Below are 20,908 nucleotides of genomic sequence, written 5' to 3'. Positions count from 1 at the left end.
TCAGATACAAGTGCCTTAATCAGTGTAACCACCTCATTAAAGACTCGAGCGTCAACATAGAAGCTGCAACATTATAGATTATTAGACAATCTGAGGGAGAAGCAGCAGCCTAACCTACACAAGTCAGAAATAACATGGTTTAACTAAGGACCCTTTTTACATATACTGTCTGCAACACAAAAGGTTTCACTATCATCCGGCCTGCCTTTGTAGCTACGCTTCAACTAAATGTAGGTCACAAGCTTTTCTTTAACTGGACAGAGACGTGTTGCCTTAAATCAGGCAAACCTCGCAAATAAAACAATGTGCAGTAACTTGTTTGCATTTTTTTTTATTTAGCAGAAAGGATGACAAGAAATATCCAAAAGGTAGGCATTTGTATGTTTATTTGGAAGAAATTAAGTACAAAACAGTGGCGTTTTCTTCCAGAGAAATAAGGACAAAAGTGAACAAGTGTTTGTTTTTTGTTTTCTACACGGATGACATGTGGAGCAGGTCCATTCTGCAAACAGTCTTTCAGATACAGGTAGTCTAAATGTAGCAATTAAATAACAATGGACTAATACCCCAAACATATTACTGATTATCAACTTGTGTCAAACAAGCAGATCCCTAAAAATCCCTAAATCCACTACAGAACACAGAAAGCTAAATAAACTCGTTAAACTTTTAAGCACAGGAGTCTTTCTGACGCTGCACCGAGAAAGTCTTTGAACAGAAGACCGTTTGTGTTCCTGCACTTATTACAATTGTGGGAAAATAATCAACTTTTAGAAATATTTTTTTTTTAAAACAACGCATGGTTAGAAGATAATGAGCATCCATGCTACATACGAGTACACTAACTCTGAAACAGAAACAAAATATCTATGATCATTCCGCGCGGCGCAATGATAGTCTTGAATGAGTAAAATAAAATATAAAGACAGGATAGTGTAACAATTCAAGAACGGTATAATATTAATACAAACGTGTATGTTTTTCACAGACAGTTAATGGACATCCCAAAAAAAAACAATCTGAATTTTGCAAGAACACATTTTTAATCAGTGTTGACAAATAGGTTACGATAAAGTAGAGAATTTAAGAAGGGTGAGAAATTAATTTGAAGCAAAAGTCAACTAAAACAAAACCACCTTTACTCAATAAAGAAGGAAGATTTTTTTTTTGCAGCTCACACCATGACATCACCTCGAATTAAAAAAAAAAGATAAACATACTTTTCACTTCAGTTGTGCTTTCTAGACACAATAAAAGTGAATGATAAGCGTCAGGCGATCATGGTGGAATGGCACATCCATATTGTTTGTGTGCATTAAGGGAAATCAACTGCTTGTCGTTAAAGGAAACATCCTCTGTTCTCATTAGAAGTCTGTTGTCGCTATGTTTGAGCCGAAAAGAGAGTCAACATGAAACCATCGACATGTTCAGAATAAATAAAAACCACTGCTAATAGACTGTGCTACAGAAGGTCCGATTTTAGCTGTATTCAGTCATGTATAAAGCTAGCTCCAAAGAATAACAAAGCAACGTAGCCCTTTAAACTGCATTCAGACAACCTTGCCAGAGGCTGTGATTTGTAGATGGATGCTACAATATACACCTACATATAGTAATGAAAACCAGATACAAAAAATATATTGAGTACAACTGTACCAGCAGTGAGTATTTTCTAAATTGTTACAGATAAAAAATAAATTCTGAGTAAATATATAGTATAGAATAAAGGTTTGTAATAGAAACCAGCTATTTGAAACATGCTTTCTAGCTAGACACAGCTACTATGATTGATATTAGTTTACTAAGTAATCAGCCACAGTGAGCATATAGACAGGAAACTAAAATTATTTTTAGTTAACAGTGGATTAAGTCCAGTTCAGGATCATAAAGAAGTCAGACTAAGTGTCCGCAGAAAGCAAAGGGGGGCAACCGGATCTTTAAATGCATTATCGCAATTTCAAAACACGAGGCGCATCGTAGTTCCACATGAAACTGGTAACCTGCTACCTAAACGGTCAGAAACGCAATAGCGCGGTGAGACCTGGCTGTCCTTTTCAAGTAATATAGATTGAAAAAGCAGTGTGATTTTTAGAGTGAAGACAGTAAAAGACCAGATCTATGGCTTATATATGTTGATGGGGAAAGGCAGAAGAATTTCTTTGGCTGTCAAGGCAGGTAAAACAGAACGTGCGCTCCGAACAACTGATCGCTTTGTGAATCTCATTATAAACGCAAAATAAAACCTATGATTGTGCAGCTAAACACTTTCAACCCAACCATTTCTTTTCTCCATGTCGATAGAGAGACTTTGCCAATTTAAGAAGTACAAATTTGACCTCGATGTTCACAAGGGAACAGCGTACGAGAGCACCGTGTGTCTGACATTGTTCTTTGCTAAAGGGGAAGTTGATGCTTGGGGAGAAATGACAGCGGCCAATCTCCTCTCTCACATGCAAACACGAAGGAAGCGATCATCGTTTTACTCCCTTCTACTTCATGGATCTGCTTCTGGGGATTGATGACCGCCACCCTTGGCCTTGATCTGGAGCCAGGCATCTCCCAGCGCCTTAGCAAAGTGGTCGTCCACTGAACCGGTGATGGACACCGAGTTGGACACGGGCTCTGCTTCTTTGTAGTTTTCTCCAAGGCTGCGACGGAAGTGCTCCTCAATCACAGGATCGCTGACTGTGTTAGCTAAAAGACATTATGTGTGGAGGAAGGAGAAGGAAAAAACCTGGTTATTACCACATGCAATGTATAAAAAGACACATCTGTCATTGCTCCAACAAGTCGACACTAATAATTTAGTTTGAGGAATATTCTGCCAAACTCTGGTCTGTCTGTAACTGCTTTTAAAAACTAGTCTACTGTCTAATGACATTTAAAGACTTACCATTGGTCTTCCTCTGATCAGCAGGTGGGCTGGGTGAGCAGCCGTTCATGTGGCAGTGTGAGAGGTTACAATTGCGGCTGCTTGCAGGGGCACAGATAATAACAGAGGGACGATTCTATAGAGAGAGAAAAGTAAAACACAATCAGCTTACACGGACACAGTACTACATAGGACTTCATACGCTCCTTGCAGAGGAGTTTAATTGGTTCACGTACCTGCTGCCGCTCTGCAGTCCCGCTCACGACAGACCTCTCCCTGCCACTTACGCCGATGTCGTGGCTACTTTTGGTCAGAGCCAGAGGCTGGTCTACAGCATAGCCAGAAATGGAAGCGTACAGGTGGTTCCCGTGGAGGCCGTTCGGGGAAGAAGAAGAAATTTGCTCCGCGGGAGTTCGGCTGTGGCTCCAGTGCTCGTTACGGTTGTCTCCAGCAGAGGGACGGGCCCTTGATGAAGAGAGTTAAATTAAACCACCGCCTTTTAGTGTGCAGTCCTTTCTTCTTAATAGTCATCTGTTGGAATTACTTAAAACGATTATATGCATGATTTCCCATTTGCAGACTTGGTTGTGCTGGTTAGTCTAACGTGTCCCCTTTGAGCACTTTACAGCCCGGAGGTGGTTTTTGCACTCCACCACAGTTAATGCTGTAAAGTGTGTATGAAGCTGAATGTTTTGACTCTTGCTCAATATATACATTTGTTGAGGATTTCTCCTTTTTCCCCCAGTTATATCTAAATCAAAATATGTTTCTGGTGTAGTTTCTCTATGCAATTCTACCAGCCATATGTACATTTTATGAGTATTTGGCTAGTGGCTGGCTAGTGGCAAAAATGAAAACATATAGAAGACAAGATACTGATCGCTCTCCACTGGCTCCCCATCAAATACAGAATCTGTGATCACTTACAAAGCTCTGCGTGGTCAGGCTATGTCACTCGTAGGTCTTAAAGGTCCGATCAGTGCTTGCTGGTGTTTCCTATATCTGTGAAAACTGATCAACTAACACTAAAGGTCTCTCTTTGTGGCATCTCTGCTCTTGAAAGGTACTATTTAAATAATGTAACTTACTTACGAGATACTCTGCACATAACTTAATGAATGAAATTAAAGGAACTGATGTGTTGACGATGCCAAATAACGTACGCTTTAGATTGTAAAAGACACTCACAGCTCAGTGGCAAACAATCTGCTCATTTTGGTCATGTGGTCGTTATCACAGTTGATTCGGTCGTCCATTTGTTCTTCGCCATACTTCCGCTTGCTCGGGCAGTGTGGAGGAGGCCCAGTTATGTTGGCCATAGCAATGGGCAGGGAGGGTGTCCTGGACTCATCTGTGGGAAAGGAATCAACAGTACAATCAAGCTTATCAAATTTAGCCTAAATATAGCAATCAGTACCTCACAGCGTAGAAAACAGTATAGCTGTGTACATCTTTCTCAATCGGCACACTAAAGATGATCAGGAAAAAGTCACCAAACTCAATCAAAAAAGGCAGAATTTGTGGTGATTGCTGGTATTTGCTTTAGACCATTTAAACATGTCCTTGTGGATACTTCTAAGACCCGTGTGTATTTTCTAACATGCTAAAAATGAGAGTTTTAAACTGTGTTTTAAGGACAGGACACCAAATGTGTCGTATTTCCGGTATTTCACATGTAACGTCAACGCAAACCAAAACAAATTAATGTTGCTAGTAAGAGACGCATTAAAGTTAGATACACACGATAAAGACACGTTACAGCAAGCAAAACACTTTGACACTTACCGTCGTAGTGCAGTCTCCCGATGTTATTGTTCATCTTGTCCAGGAACTGAGAGTTCAACAGGTCCATTCTAGTGAATAGCATTTACACGAACAGGCTAGTTGCTAACATCGATGTTAGCAAGATATACCAGCGAAGCCAACACAATCTTTTATCCTGTAGAAGGTTTAAAAGGAAATGGACAAATCAAAAGGTGAACGGGAATGTGAACGTTGCTTACATTTGAAGCAATTTAGTGCAAATGGCAAGTGCTTTATTGAGCTTTTAGCGGTTAGCTGACGGTGACGATACCAAGGCTAGCAGTACAGCTACCTAAAACACGTAGGCTCCGCTAACTGCTAGCTTTACTCGGCTAGCTTTTACGGCTAAGATGAGAAAGCTACGCTTGCCGAGATGGGTAAGTCAATTATTATTGTTACAATTAACAGTTTTACAAATATTGTTACAGTAGATAGCTGAGCTTAGTTAACTTATCTTAGTTACACGAGCTAACGTTAGCATACTCGCTCGCTAACTTTAGCTACTTTGTCTATGACACAAACCAAAGTTAGCATTAACTGCTAGCTGTTATGCCCCAACTTTGTAGTTAAGCTAGTTTTAAGGTTGCCCGATTCAACTCGCCACACCGAATAAACCTTGAATTACGCCTAGTGAGAGACAACGTACGGTTCGGTTATATTCAGTTGGGTTAATGTCCAACAACAAAACTCCTAGTTAAGTAGCGTGATAACAATTGATGTTACTCACTTCATCGACAAAATTAGCTTCACAGCCATAACACGACCATGGCTAGCCCAGCGTGCCTTCACTGCATTTACGCACTTTCCCTACTGCACCAACACAAAAGAGTGGTGAGCGGCCCTAGCGGAGACGAGGCGAACTGGGGGTGAAATCACCGTGTTTGGGGATCTGCTCGACACAAAAAGGCGTTATGACATTCAGCTAAAAGACACATTTATTCAATATAAACAGTCAGTTGCTGTGAACCACGGTGCGATGAGGAGTTGTGCCTATAAACAACATAACGAATTACGTTTACAAAACACTTAATTTAGCGACGCAACGCTGCAGCAGGTAACACAGAAAGTAAAATATAATACAAAATATATTTTATTTAAAAGTTTGACACGGACTACACATCGGCCGGACAAAAAATGTTTTTTAGCCATTTTTTAATGACGTGTGAGTAATTAGAAATAGGCCTACAAACAACATAACGAATTACGTTTACAAAACACTTAATTTAGCGACGCAACACTGCAGGAGCTAACACAGAAAGTAAAATATAATACAGAATATATTTTATTCAAAAGTTTGACACGGACTACATATCGGCCGGACAAAAAATGTTTTTTTTAGCGATATAAACCTTTGTGGAGGCTGGTCTTGAATCTGGACTCTAGATGTTCACTACTCCACTGCTGCCAGCTGATGTCACCCTAGCATGCATGGATGAGATCTACTGCACAGTGCAGCTTCTTTCAAGTCAGTAGACGAGTAAGATTGTGTCCATGTCCAGTTTTAATGGATATTTAGTTGAGAGGGCTTATCATGAGATCCTTGATTCAATCAGGGGGACACTCCTTGCCCTTTAACAGGGCAGGCTTAGTACATGTAGCAGATTATGAAGAGTATTCAGACAGGGTGACAGATTCAAACTGTGACTAGATTCGTGGTGACCTCTGAGCACCACAAGGTATTGATTATTATTGATCTGTTTCCTGAGCCATTTTCAAAATACTCTTAGTTGCCTGCATTGGAGACATGGTGGTCTGCAGTGGTGTCATCACACAGTCTCTGTTCCTCCTATGTTCCTTGTAGACCAATGAAAATATGTTAGATCAGCCTATTAATGTATTACAAGAGTACCAGTGGCTGTTCTTTGTCATACACTGTTTTTTTCTTCATAAATTAGTAATTAAGTTTTCTTTGTAGCTGCTTTTCGGCATAATTATATTAATTAGCAGGTGTTTTAGTGAAGGAATATATTGTACGCTGTGTTTCGGTGCTATCATAAACATTTCAATAGTTTGTGTGCAGAAGTGAATGTGTTTATGAAAATGTAATTGTGGATATGTGCTGTCCAGTTAAGTCTGATAAAGCAGTGATGTCTTGCAGGGAATTGCATTAAGTAAAATAAGTATCTATGTAGGGATTAATACATCAATTAAGGGAGAGGATTTACTGCATGCATCTGTGTCTGAAGGGACTGCTGCTGACGCTTGTCCTCTCATTCAACACTGCCCACCCGTCCTAACAGCCATTTTAGATTTCATGGCTGCATTGTACACACACAGAGATGCTGTGCATGTACACAGTGCGGGGGTGTAACACGAGGAACAGCGGGAGCAGCGGCAAGGCGATTGTGATGTAGGGGGCTCGGTATACCCTCTTTGCACTTACACTGGAAACCCCTCTATTATAAATGCCGTGGTTCAAGAAAGCATGACGCCTGTGAGGCAGGAGAAAATGGGGGAGGGGTAGGGAAAGCAGGCACGCCAGTGAGTGAGAGTGGAGTGAGGAGAGGAGGAAGGAGAGGCAGGGTCTGAGCATCGTTTGCAATGGTTGAGGAAAGCACGGTGTGAGGGGATTGGCTGAGGGAGAGTGCAGCGTCACTGCCAGTGAGGGGGAGCTCTGAGGATGCTCCACTGAACTGGGAGGGAATACAGTCACTGGGAGTTTGCATTGAGAGCTCAGCCATTACCAGCTGTACACTGAGAACAGGGCATCCGCGGCAGAATCATTCTCCACACCCAGTGCTTATTGACTCTTCCGCTCTCTCAGCCGCAGCCATGAATTATCTGCGTCGGCGTCTCTCGGACAGCACGTTCATCTCCAACCTGCCCAACGGCTACATGACAGACCTCCAGAGGCCTGACCAACCTCAGCCTCCTCCACCTGCCTCTCCCACCCCTGCCAAGTCTCCTACAACCGGGCCTACACCTCCAGCCACCTCGCCTGCTCCAGAGAAGAAACCTCAGCCAGCTCAGTCCACCGGAGCAGGCTTCTTCAGCTCCATCACCAACGTTGTGAAGCAGACAGCTGCCTCGGCAGGGCTAGTGGAGCAGACCCAAGTCACGACACCTAAGAAGTTCAAGATTCTTCTGGTCATCGATGAGCCACAGCAGGAGTGGTAAGATAATATGTTGCTCTACTCAGTAGTAGTAATGTCAAACCATGTATGGACTGTTGTGTGTTTGCTCATCCTTAATGCTGATGTACTCCTCAGGATTCATTTGAATGTAGTAGGTAGTTAAGGGTTAAAAAACACTGAAACAACATGAAGCACCCTGCAGACTAGAAGAGGCAGTGCTGCTGTGGTTTGATGCTACAGTATGCCAGTGTTTCGATGATACATAAAGACAGACCATCCAATGCCACCCAGCAGTAATGACATTACACCAAGATGGAGGCTACTAATGTCCTCTATATTGTCTGTGTTGTGAGAAATGTCTCTCTGTACAATTTCATTTTGTTATACACTCTGGAGCAACAGAAGGCAGGCTGGCTGTAAAAAAAAAAAACCCAGTGAAATAACTGAAATAATTGGTGGTGTATTTTACCATTTCTTAAAGATGGATGCTCCACAGGTTGTGCAGGATTGGGACATATGAATCAATGTGAATACTGCAGTGCTTTCCCTCCATCAATGGGGTTTCCCTTTGCTCACAGACGGCAGATCACGTGACATGCCCTGCGCTAACATGGGGAATAATTAATGTAGCTAGCTGCTGCAGCACATGGTGCATAGGGGTCCATTAGTTGATCATACAAGCGACCTGCCTTAGATAGGTATGTAAATACACAAAGTAGAAAACATCATCTGCATGCCTGCTGGGAAAAAGGACCATCATGTCATTCACATGAAGAGCGGGTTTACTTTAAGGCAGCCAGTGTCCTCAGGGATCTCGAGTAACTTGAGTCTTTGTCTGCTGTGGTGAGGAATTAAAGCGCTCTAAACGAGCGTGCACATGGATTTAGGGGAAGCTTATTTTACTGAGAGGCTGATATCCTGTCAAAAAGTGAAGAATATGATCATTCTCATCACCACATGATCAACACTTGTTTACACAGCTGACATATTTTCCACAGCAGTGTGTGTTTGCTCGAGCTGTTCAGCTGGGTAGTGCAACTGATGCCCCGCAAATTTGCACAATCCATCTGTATGATTTCTATTTCCTCCTATTGTATAGTATTTATGGACACTATCAGCTGCCATGTAGGGATAGAAAGTGGAAAATCGAATCACATCAGGATTAAATCACTTTTTTATGCATTGGACAACACACAATGTGGTAGTAAAATCTGATTATAACTAAGAAAAATGAGCTGATTCATTTCCTAAAACCACCCACTGTACTTTAAAGGAAACAGACTATCCTCAGACATATTTGTGCAACGTGCAGATGGCAAAAAGACTTAATATTTGGGATCCGTCATTGCGGGATGTCATATTGTATACATGTGCGTCACATCAAGGTTAATATGTTGTCTGTATCATGTAGAGACCATAAAAAGATGGCCACGGTGGCCTCCAGGATTTCATTTTACACCGATCAAGATACAAAACACACCAAATCACACAAATATTAGGATATAAGTTTTCCTAATTTAGGTGAACTCTCATCCTGTTTACGTGCGCAAAGCCGGCCATTTATCTAATAGAAACCTTGATCAATGTTAATAAGATCAAGACCATCGTCTGCGGGACGGATGCCAGCCGTATGCAGTCACTTGTTCCACATTTGTTATTAGTGGAAAGGAAAAACTGCTTGTTGTGGAAAAAGGATTACAGTCTGACGTGCCAATAACACTGGCAGAAGCAGAGAACACAATATAAGATATTAAACTAAAAACACCCCGTTCATCAAAGGTCATCCTAATTGAGAAAATTGAGTAGGTTGGCCTGAGAGTGAGGTAATGTTTCACACTCAGCGAGATCTGATTAAAAAAAGTCATTTCCTGCTTTGACATTATTCATGTTTTCTTATGCCAGGTAGTCAATATCATGTTATTTAACTCCCGTCATGAGCTCTGCAGACTAGCACTGCTCTTGTCTATCTAGTACACACCCACCAGGGAGATCGGATAAAATACTTCATTCAAAAGGCTTCCTCTGTCTGAGTGCTGCATCTATTTTTCATGGCTGCTCGATAACACTTGAGTGGGGAGTTGTACATGGAGTTGTACATGTTTCGCTCACTAGGTTTGGCGGACCTTTCACCCAGTAGTTGTAAGTCACTACAGCAGTACAAATCAGTCTTGGTCTACTCACAGTAGTGTAGGTCTGCTTCATTCAACATTCAGTGTTCTATAGCTTGAAGTTGTTTATGTAGTGCTACTGTTTGGACAATTAACTGTAATATAAGGAATTAAATATCACACTGAGAAGTTTTGAAGGGGACTATCTGGCAGAAGGTGCAGCCATCAGCCGTTTCAGAAAAGTCCTGATGTGTTCGATTTACTGCTTGTTTTGTATTCAGCTCTCACAGTAGTGGGACTAAAACTCTATAACTGTCGGCAAGAAGATGAAATGTCTCTTTATTTTATGCAGGTTTTGCCTAATATTCTCTGTAATGTTGGCTCTCCTTCAGTCGGAGGGCATGTTTACGCGCCGTATCTCATTGTGTGACGGGCTGTTTTTCATTTTTTCCACCCGCTGTTAATATGCGATGAGTCCTGGTGGCCCCGAGACACGCTGAATAAAATCAGGGAAGAGTCCTCCAGACTAATTGCATCTGGCAGAAGGTGCCACCGTCAACATCTATTCATCAGATCAAAATGATTCAAATCCCAGATGTTATACGGTGTACTATATATATATATGACACATGACAAGGTCACTGTGTAAAAATACTGTATTTTCTAAGTATGACACCACCCGTGTTGTTAGAGATTGTATGTAAATAGATTAAATTGTGTGTTATCCTGCATACACATTTGTTTCTTCTCATTCAAAGTGTTTACAAAAAGACACCTATCCAGCAAAAAGGAGGATTATTTTAGTGTCTGAGGTGCCTTAAATGTATCGTATCATTATGTTATGGTGTCATAATACTGAAATTTCTAACTTCAATACAATACCTTGAAAAGTAATGATAATTTTGATGCCACGGGAAATATTGACACAAGACAGATGGCTTTAGATTTCTGATTTTTATAAGATAAGATAAGTGAGAGGGCTTGTATACTGTGTTAAGAACAACAGCATCTGAGTTAATTGGAGGAGCTGGGGCCATGTGGACTTTACAGCGGTGCATGTGTGAAAATGCTGTCAGAGAGGGAAGCGAAAAAACGGAGCTAGTACTGGTGTATCGATACTTTGAAAACTGAGTAGTGAAACCATTTCAAATTGTTATGTTTTTGACAACACCAGCACAGACTTTGTGTGTAACATCCTGAGTTATTGAGAGCTCTGCAAACAGGGTATAAATGTAAACGTTCAAGGAGGCATCCAAATGTAAAATGTCCTTCAATTATAGGATCAGCCATAAGGAGAAAAGAGACATTAGCAGGGACACTTATCTGAATAAAGACTTTGTTGTGCAACAGGTTGTGTTAAGCAGAATGATTAGCTGTGTAGGATGAATCGTGTGCTGCTGATAAAATCTGTGATTGCCAGGGTCAAAGCACATTTAGCAACAGAAGCCTTCTGTCATGCAGCCAGTGTCTTCACTTGTTAGATGAAGCTGCAAGTTGTCCAGAGAGATTCCTTTGTGCCAGGAACACTGTGCCATAAATTGCTCTTATGACAGGCCCGGTATCACGCCAAGACTGGGCTGGACAGGAGGACCAGATGCCTTATTTATCAGACTAATGGCCGACACGTACTGCTTCCTTACTCTCTCTATGAAGTAGATTTAAAGTAGAGAGGCGTGGGGTCCTTTTACTTAGTCGCTTAATGTTCCAAATTGATAAGATACATAGGGGACTGTTTTAACTGGAAGCGGGACAGGAATATTTTGAACTGTGAGCTTAACCTCATTCAAACATTACCCACATGTGAGGGTGAATGTTAAGCAAGCGAAGTGATGAGACATTAAAATTCAGCAAGGACTCCCGCTTAAATGCTCTGGGGTGAATCATCCGAATGGAAATGTTCTCACAGCAATATGTAATTTGGCGATACTTAAACATTGCAGCCTGCAACTTTTAATCTAGTCACTGATGTATAGTTGTACTTCTGAAATTATAGAAAGAGAAACATTTTTTTGTTGTCTTATCTAGTTTCTCATCTTCAATTCAAGTCAAGAATACCCTTATTGATTCTTACACATGAATGATCCGAGTAAACATCTATTATTGGGCTCCTTTTTCTCTCTCAGTGAGCAGCTGAAGGCACAGCGCCCAGTGACTAACTCCAGTTTTAGGCCAGTGCTTTAGTCAAGGGCAACAACAGAAGTATTGCTAATTCAGGCCCACGCTATAACAATAATGGCCTTTGTTTCTGGATGAAAGCTAACTGAAGGACAGCACAGAAAGGGCCTAGATTTTAGCTAGAGGAGCTGGCTTCTGTGAGGGTAACTCTGCTGAAAGATCATGTTAAACATATAGGATGGTGTCCTCTTAGGCCTCTATGCTCAGTATGCTCAGCCATTTTCATACCTCGCTGCCATGTTTTGGAAACACTGTCTCAGTCTTCAGCATGTATTGGTAAAGAGCATTCATCACAGCGCAGAGTAGCTTTTCATTTTCCCAGATATAGGAGCGGTGATTCATATTTTAATACTTGTTTTCCGCCACAGCCAAATACATCCCCGTGCTCTAATTAGATTGGGGGATGAATTATTCAGCCTTACCTCCTCAATAAATATGCAGCGAGGGCAGGGTACATGACAGCAGGGTGATAGAAAACTAAGAGGAAGAGGAACTCCAAAACATGTCGTCAAAATATATCAACACAGCCAGACATCCTACAAATCCCTCGTGGATAAAGGTGATTTTATAGTGTTTTGCACCACACCAGTGTACCACTGATACACTGCAGTAGATGTCTGTTTTTTAAAGTCTGAACTCGAAAGCTGTGGAAATAGAAACCAGGCCCCCATTAGTATCGATTTTCTGGAGATCACACCAGTAGCTGTCAAAGCTCATGTTGTCAGGTTTAGCCCCTGCACACCAGTTTAGGGAGGAAATCGAACGCATTGCTGACACTGACAGTCACTGTGTGGATTCTTCAGTCTTCAGTGGTGTCAGTATATCGACACTAATCCATCTTAATCTTAAATCCCACGAGAAAGATTTCCCCTGCAACAGTGATCCGAGGGAAGAAAAGCTTACGGACCCACAGGTGTCATTTTTTATTCAGTATAAAAAAAACTGCTGAATCACTCAGTCACTCAACTCAGGAAAGGTGCAGCCATTTTCTGAAATTGTTTATTCAGTGTGGGTGAATGTTACCTCATTGCATCAGACCCCAGTGTGTGGTACTGTGAAGTGAAGGCAGTAGGGAATGCTTTCTTTGTGTGTCGAGTAAGCTGTCGAAGACTTGCCCTTAAAGGATAAGTTCACCCATAAATTATGAGTCAGACCTTATCTACTGAGTGTTATGATGATGGGAAGTCGGGTAGTCCACAAAACTTTTCTGGAGCCTCACAGCAAAACAACGTAGCAGCACTCTCAGCTGAAGTAGACGGGGACTTTAAAAACGGTGTTAAAAACGTCTTTTCTCATCATTTTGGGGTCTCTTTGCTTAGGGAGACTTGGAGTACACCGTATGAGCCGTATGGAGCCATTTTATGCTTTTTTCTTTAGTTTTTTTAATACGTTTTAAAACCAGCCGCCATCTACTTCAGTTGTTTGGGAGAATGCTGAGACACTATTTTACTGTGAAGCTCCAGAAATTTTTGGGTGAACTTATCCTGTGTTGTAATGTTTTATCACTATCCTCTTTGCCAGCTTAAAGGGTTAGAAAGACAGTGTGTCAGCATTTGGAAAGGCCTAAGAGGCAGCATTTGTCTACTCTGCGCTATTCATACACTCAACCAAATTGTATGTATTCAACATTGCTGTTAATTGATGTTAATTAACTGGAAATCTCTCTTTTTTCACATTAAAAGTTAATACATTCTCAATGTTTCTGTTTGAACCAGGGCAAAATTGTTCCGGGGAAAGAAAGTACTTGGGGATTACGACATCAAAGTGGAGCAGGTACGTTTCACCGAGCCAGTGATCCCCATTTTAAGTGATTATGCAAAACAGCATAGAAAAGTTTTAGTACTCTGTCCTCATATGCTTCTCTAATCATCTACCCCTCAGGCTGAATTCAGCGAGATCAACGTTGTGGCTCACGCCAACGGGACCTGCAACGTTAACATGCAAGTCCTCAGAAATGGTACCAAGGTTATGAGGTGAGACACACACCTACACACACACAGGCACACACAAGAAGCTAGAAAAGAAAGGAAGATTTATCCTCCAAACTGTGTTAATCAATAGGGACTCTGGGTATCTACCTCCAGCGCCGACTGCCTGATTCATCCACATCGCTGTCAGCACAAACCACAGTTTGACATCTCGGCCATAATTTTATCTTCTAGGTCATTCAAGCCAGACTTTGTCCTGATTCGTCAGCACGCCTTCAGTATGACCCAGAATGAAGATTTTCGCAACCTGATCATTGGGCTGCAGTATGGAGGCGTCCCAAGCATCAACTCCCTTTCTTCCATCTACAACCTGTGTGACAAGCCATGGGCGGTAGGCACTCAGCAGCCAGGGAGAGGGACAATAATAACGAGCTATTCTCTGTCTGCATTGAATTTGATCTATTTATTTTTTCTTACCTTTTTTTGTTTCCAGTTTGCCCAACTTATCAACACCCACAGGAAGCTGGGTGCTGAGAAGTTCCCTCTTATCGAGCAGACCTTTTACCCAAACTACAAGGAGATGGTGAGAACCGTTCATGTCCCACTTTCAGCTGCATCCAAAGATAACTTCAGAATTGATCAAAAACATTGGCAGATGATAAATGAAAGTATGATGATGAAAGGCAATTAATGCTTCAAAAAAAAAACAGAGGCAATGCAGGCAATCCAAATATAGGAAAATGTATCAGACAAGAAAGGAAATATTAAAAAGCCTTTGGTTAAATCATTAACAGACCAGTCATAAAATAGCCTGAATGAAACACTTGTAATCACATGACCCAGATAATAGCTCACCAGTTGAAAACAATCAAACAAATAATAATAGGAGATGACAGGACATTAAAGTGTACCTGCGCACAACATACACCCATATAAATAATAAAATCCCCTTAAAAGGCTGTGAAAAAGGGGAGCCTATACAGAAAACAAGACAAATCTGTATCCTCGTTGAGACCAGGATACTTTGATATCCAGTTAATGAATCCAAAAAGCTTCACTCAGGTTAAGTTTCCATATTCTGTGCTCTCCCCTGACCAAAAGTTTGATTGCACTCAATTCCCTCTCAATAACACTCTGCTTTTTTACTTTAGGTCAGCATGCCATCATTCCCTGTTGTTGTGAAGATTGGACATGCCCACTCCGGTATTGGAAAGGTATAGAGGTTTCACTTCTTGTAGTAATTTTAAAGATTGAATAATTTTGCTTTGCTGTATTTCTGGCTTATGTTTCACGTTAGACGTGTTAAATATACAGTATATGCTCATCATTTACGCAATTGGAATATTATCAAAATCATCAGGTATTTGTCTGCATCTATGTTGTTGCCTTGAAGGTTTTTTTAATCCTGGGAATTTCCTAGATCTGTCTCACATGTCTGGGTTTTTTTTGTGTACAGGTGAAGGTGGACAATCACAGTAAGTTCCAGGACATAGCCAGTGTCGTGGCTCTCACCCAGACGTACACCACCACCGAACCTCTCATCGACTCCAAGTACGACATCAGGATCCAGAAGATTGGCATTGACTACAAAGCGTACATGTATGTATAAATACGCTTTTGTTACTTTATCTTTATAAGTAAATGAGAAACAAAACTGAAATATATTTTTTTGTGCTTTACACACTCCAGGAGAACATCTATATCTGGGAACTGGAAGACCAATACTGGCTCAGCTATGCTCGAACAAGTGGCCATGACTGACAGGTGAGTGTTAAATAAGTGTCATTAATTCTGTCATGTGGATTACTAGCAAGCACCTACAGCTTTGTGAACCCACCTGCATCATATATTGTAACATGTTTTGTAGAAGTGACAACGGGACTGTGGTGTTTTCATTTTGCTGCCGTTTGCGCTGAGACGTGTTGATTGTCTTCTTCAGGTACAAGCTTTGGGTTGACACCTGCTCAGAGATTTTCGGGGGTCTGGAAATTTGTGCAGTCAAAGCTATCCATGGGAAAGATGGCAAAGATTACATCACAGAGGTAGGAGTCTAATATAATCAGGCTTGAACACTAAAAAAATGACGTTTCTGGAACATGCTAAGCTTTAGAAATGTCGCTTTCAGGTCAAATATTTCCATGTATTTTATAACTACAAGGTTTCCATCAGGCACTACTCAGTGGTGACATCCTCTATCTCTGCTATCCTCCTTGTGGTGCAGGTGGTGGGGTCTTCCATGCCCCTGGTAGGGGAACACCAGGCCGAGGACAGGCAGCTCATTGCTGAGATGGTGCTGGTACAAATGAACCAGGCAGCAGAAAACGAAGCCAATGCTCCCCAGAGACCCACAACCATTCAGCCATCCCAGGTATGGTAACGAACAGGCACAGAGATCGGAAACAGGAGGCTTGAGTCAATTTAGTAATACCATTAAAGGGGCTCTGTGTAACAATTAGTAGCTATTTACATGTATTAATCACTTTTTATTGGCCATATGTGAGAGGATTGTAACGTGATGTGACAATGAGACCTTCGCTGTCTCTCTCGGTTGCCTATACGAGCCTGTGGATGGTTTGTTTAATCCTGCTGGACTGTGTAGGACTCTGTGTAGGACTCAGGTTGGATTTTTCCGCAGCAGTACAAAGGATGTGACTTAGGGCACATTCTGGAGTGCCTCATCTCAGTGCCTCTCTCCGCTCCGCTAACAGAGCACAACAGTAGCTAATATTAGTTTAGAAAGTGGAGTCTGCAAGCATAAACCAACAACCAGCTTCCAGCACAATAACAGAAGTTCTACAGAGCCCCTTTGATATAATTATAATGTCCTATCTATTATTAGTAATCGACACTATGCTATTTTTTAGATCTCACTGCAAGAAAACACAGTTGTTGCTGTATGAGTAAGTGATTTATTTGTCTTTTTAGGGAACTGGCCAGAAGGGAGAGATTGTTGGCGAACCCACTAAAAACGGTGCCGGGCGCCCACCTCAAGGTTGTCTGCAGTACATCCTCGACTGTAATGGCGTTGCAGTGGGTCCAAAACCAGTCCAGGCCAACTGAGTCACTCAGGAGAAAGGGATGAAATCTCAGAGTCTAGATGACAATGACGTACCTTAGCTGGACACAAGCGCAGACGTGTGTGTGTGTGAATGCTGATAGCTGGAGTCAGATCTTGGTGACGTGAGCTCGGTGCAGCTGAGCGCTGGCCTGGACTGTGTTTTTAACTCTATGCAGTGTCAAAATGTACTGTCTACTCGTTGACCTGTTGATTTGTGTGCTTGTAGAGGTCACCTATGTTTCAGTAGCTGTGGTTTTTTCTTTGGGGCTGTTGTTGATGATGTAAAAAGCAGATTGTGCCTACACCAAGTTCAGTGCTGCTCTGTGCTACCTGTTTGACCCAGCAATGATTCTTTTAATTTTCCCCCTAAACCCCTCTTCTGTTTTCTACTTTGGTGTGTACCTTTAGATATTGTTCAAACTGTGGACTATCGTGCAGTTTGAAGTTTTGTGTATATCTCAATATGTATACAGTACGTGAGTGTGTGTGTGGCTGTAGTGGTGATTATTTTCTTACTAATACTAATAGATATTTATTTTTGTTTTGCATGATTGATACAAAGGCAGGTGCAAGTCAGTTATTAATGTCTGATCAAGTGGGATGTTCACGTAACATCGCTGTTTAACCCGAGCTGTGTTCCCTGTGATTCATGCATTGTGAATGTGTCATAAGAAATGCATATTATATAAGTTCTACAGGATACATGTATTCATTACCAAACATGCATTAACACAGTGAGTGTGACAGCGCACACTCCTGCAAACACGTACAATGGAAACAAACAGTGTGTGGCCTTTTATAAAGTTATTTTTTTCATTGATAACATCACTATAAAAGAGATTATATAGAGTTTAGGATACTTATAGATCGACACATAATACATATTAAGATTAGTCAAAGATATATTAAAGATTTTATTATGTAGGATGTTGTGCACATACACAACCTAAATATATTTGTATCATTTTGAACCAAAGAAAAAAAATCTTTACTTTGAATCAGTCTTTGCACTCCAGTAACCCACAATGTAAATATCAGTGAGGGGACTGTTAATCCTTCAGTGTGTCACACCAAGTGTGTAATTTCATCAGAGAACAGCGTTCCAAGACGGTACTTATGCTTTCAAATAGCCTGCTGTAAATCACACACCAGTGAACGGATGCTGCATTCACAGTGCCGTTTTCCTTTTGCGTTCGGTTGTGCTGAAGCAGGCATTACTGCTGATAAGGTGCATAATGTATGATCTGCCACGAAATGCCAGATATAAAAGTCTCCCCAGTTGCCCTCATGCTGGATATCGGCTATCGTGGTGGTGTTGCCATGACAACAATACAAGTGCTCTGAGGTTTTAGTGCGGACTGGTGTGCCCGTATTACTGCCATTCAAAGATTCAACACGTCTACCCTTAACACACTCCTCCTGTGAGTTGATGGAAAGTGCAATACACTTTTTACTCGATAATGTGTTTATTTTGAAATCAGATCTTCCATCGAATTGATTCCTAAAGCTATAGTCATCCACACGTCGAATTGTTTTCAAACGTTTTTACACAAATGTCACAATCACTTGGTTGTTGTCCAGCGGCTTTTGTGGAGGCCATTTCATATATATTAAATACCCTAAATGGTGAAACAGCTAAAAAGCAACCAAATCAACTGTAAAAAGAAATCTGTACCGTTTTCCAACAATCTGTTTGTTACTGTAGTATAAAATCTGTTTAGCAAGCTCTGTGTGTAATTCTTTTTCCGAGTTGTATAAAGTGCCATTGTATCTGTGAGCGTATCTTTGTAAAAGCCATGCCTGAGGCTTTATGAATGTGTTGTTCTGTTTAATAGGAAATATGCCATGGCATTGATTTCCAAGGGAGGAACATGCAGAGATACAACAAGTGCATGGATAGGCCTTGATTCAGTGATCGTGAGAGAATATTTAAGAAGTTCCAGCTGTTTTTTGGCCATTGTGTTGAGGTGAAACTAATATCGTCAGACCTGCAGGACTGTCACTAGTAAGGGCCAAGGTGGTAACTTGCTGAATATATGTACTTTTAAAACCGGTGTTGGACTGTTTAAATCAAGATCAGAATACAATATATTGTGGAAAAAGAATCCTTTCTGGATATTTCCCCTCTGTCACTGGCAATAAAGCTTCCTTTGCAATATTTGTTTGGTCTGTGTCCTCATATTTGTTATGTTGTGGGTCATACAATCTCATAAGGTAACAAAGTTACAGGTTTGATCAAATATGCAGTGAAGTGGGCTTTGCTTCCAATGCATGAAGTGACGCCTGCATTGTGATAATATTCCCTCTGCTTTGTTTGTGCCTTTATTGTGCCTGTCTGTCTTATGTGTTAACAGTGTGGGATCACTGTATTTGTTTCAAATCAGTTAATTAACAAACCAGTAATCTGTGAGAACACCTTTATAAATAAATGATGTAATAATGTGCCGGAATTAGACGGCAGAGTGGAACCTCAAGGATTTCTTTGAAAAAGGCCCGCTCTAAAGTAACCCTAACCCCCAAATCAACCGCGAAGGAAAAGCACAGAGACATCCACAGCTGATGAAAGAATCAATAGTCTGTTCAACTCGGTTGAGATTTCACTCGCACACTAGGCGGCCACTTTATGTAGTACACCTGTGTAATCTAATGCAATTCAATGCAACATTTCTACCATAAATCTACCTTGACGGCACTCGTAATGGTCAGTTTCTGGTGAAATTGACGGAAATGTACTGAGACACAAGTCATATTTTCTAAGTCTGATCAAAATTGTTTTCTCTCCTGTTTTTATGACGTAAGAACAGGTGAAAGAAAATAGCCAGGATAATCTCTCTAAAGTTTTTTTTGTTTCTTATGTGAAACAGGTGGGGGAAAATTAATTTTGCTTGGATCATTTTTGGAAGGTTTTTTTTTTTTTTCATCCTCGGAAAAAGGTGGGAAAAATGTTTCAACTGCCGAAACCTTTTATCCACCTGTTTCCACCTATGGAGGCTCTAAGGCCTGATCCGTTTTCTAATCCAGATGTTAATTGTTTTCTCTCCTGTGTTTATGACTGGTGGAATTTCAGGAGGAAAAAACTTTTTAATGTGTGAAACAAAGTGAATTTTCTTCCTCTTGTGATGTTTTTTTGTGATCGGTTTCACACATTTTTTCCCTCAAGTCATAAACACAGGAGAGAAAACAATATAGATCAGGCTTAGAAACATTTTCTTCACTTGCCCCCTCAAGGCTTCCGTATTTCACAGATTGATATAAAAAAATAACTAGAAAGATTATCCTGGCAAAACTTTTTTTGGCAGAATATTATGGCTGATTCAGAACTTACATTATATGCATCGTAAAATAATCTGTGTTGTTTTGTTAGCTGTTGTACTGGATTACATTAAATGAACTAATAAAGTGAGTGTATTTCCTATTTCCTATATATCCTGACTCACTCTGAACATGCAGTCATGATTCCCTTGTCTTACAGCAAATCCTCGTCCCCGATCAATACCTTTGGTCTGAAAGACACATCTACACCGCCAGTGAAGACACAGTCAACGCTGAGACCAATGGGGAAGTCCTCCAGAAGTCTGTTAACTGAATAAAGAAGCTTCATTGTCGACCTGTAGTGTAACCACACGTCCTCAGCTGTGTTTTTGCTTAGTGACTGTTATGTTCTATATTAGCTGTTCTGTTAATGAAATGACATGAGCATCTTTCAAATAAGATGTAGCCATCTATTATGAGTATTTTGGCTTATTTCTCTACTAGAGACGTCTTTTTAGTTGTTTATTTTCTGATATCCATGAACACCAAGAATGATCAATAATACAGTAGTAAACTTATTTTCACCTTCTGACCAGTTTCTAAACTGTGGCTATATAATTAGTAAATACTGTGTACTG

The 20,908-nt window shown here is 40.9% G+C and overlaps 2 protein-coding genes across 3 annotated transcripts; one reads left to right on the top strand and one right to left on the bottom strand.

Annotated features, from left to right (window-relative positions):
* Positions 1-369: 369 nt before the first annotated feature.
* Positions 370-5,497, bottom strand: vgll4a (vestigial-like family member 4a). Of its 2 annotated transcripts, none has more exons than XM_073470191.1 (6): positions 5,403-5,497; positions 4,658-4,811; positions 4,061-4,223; positions 3,109-3,337; positions 2,894-3,008; positions 370-2,694 (listed from the first exon to the last, which is right to left on the bottom strand). In XM_073470191.1, the coding sequence occupies exons 2-6, from the start codon at positions 4,737-4,739 to the stop codon at positions 2,495-2,497; spliced, it is 789 nt and encodes a 262-aa protein (XP_073326292.1). In that variant the 5' UTR covers positions 4,740-4,811; positions 5,403-5,497; the 3' UTR covers positions 370-2,494. The 2 variants fall into 2 exon arrangements, with proteins under 2 accessions (XP_073326292.1, XP_073326291.1); XM_073470190.1 differs by lacking the exon at positions 5,403-5,497 and adding an exon at positions 5,322-5,338 and having other exon boundaries at positions 2,394-2,694.
* Positions 4,726-19,178, top strand: syn2a (synapsin IIa). The gene is made up of 12 exons (XM_073470189.1): positions 4,726-5,052; positions 7,440-7,788; positions 13,748-13,805; positions 13,914-14,005; positions 14,195-14,351; positions 14,454-14,543; positions 15,112-15,174; positions 15,417-15,559; positions 15,650-15,724; positions 15,900-16,002; positions 16,182-16,328; positions 16,886-19,178. The coding sequence occupies exons 1-12, from the start codon at positions 5,049-5,051 to the stop codon at positions 17,018-17,020; spliced, it is 1,416 nt and encodes a 471-aa protein (XP_073326290.1). The 5' UTR covers positions 4,726-5,048; the 3' UTR covers positions 17,021-19,178.
* The last annotated feature ends 1,730 nt before the right edge of the window (positions 19,179-20,908 follow it).

Source organism: Pagrus major, chromosome 7 (assembly GCF_040436345.1).
Source record: "Pagrus major chromosome 7, Pma_NU_1.0".
NCBI lineage: Eukaryota > Metazoa > Chordata > Actinopteri > Spariformes > Sparidae > Pagrus > Pagrus major.
The sequence above is the reverse complement of the archived record's forward strand: the minus strand, read 5'-3'. Positions and strand labels throughout refer to the sequence as shown.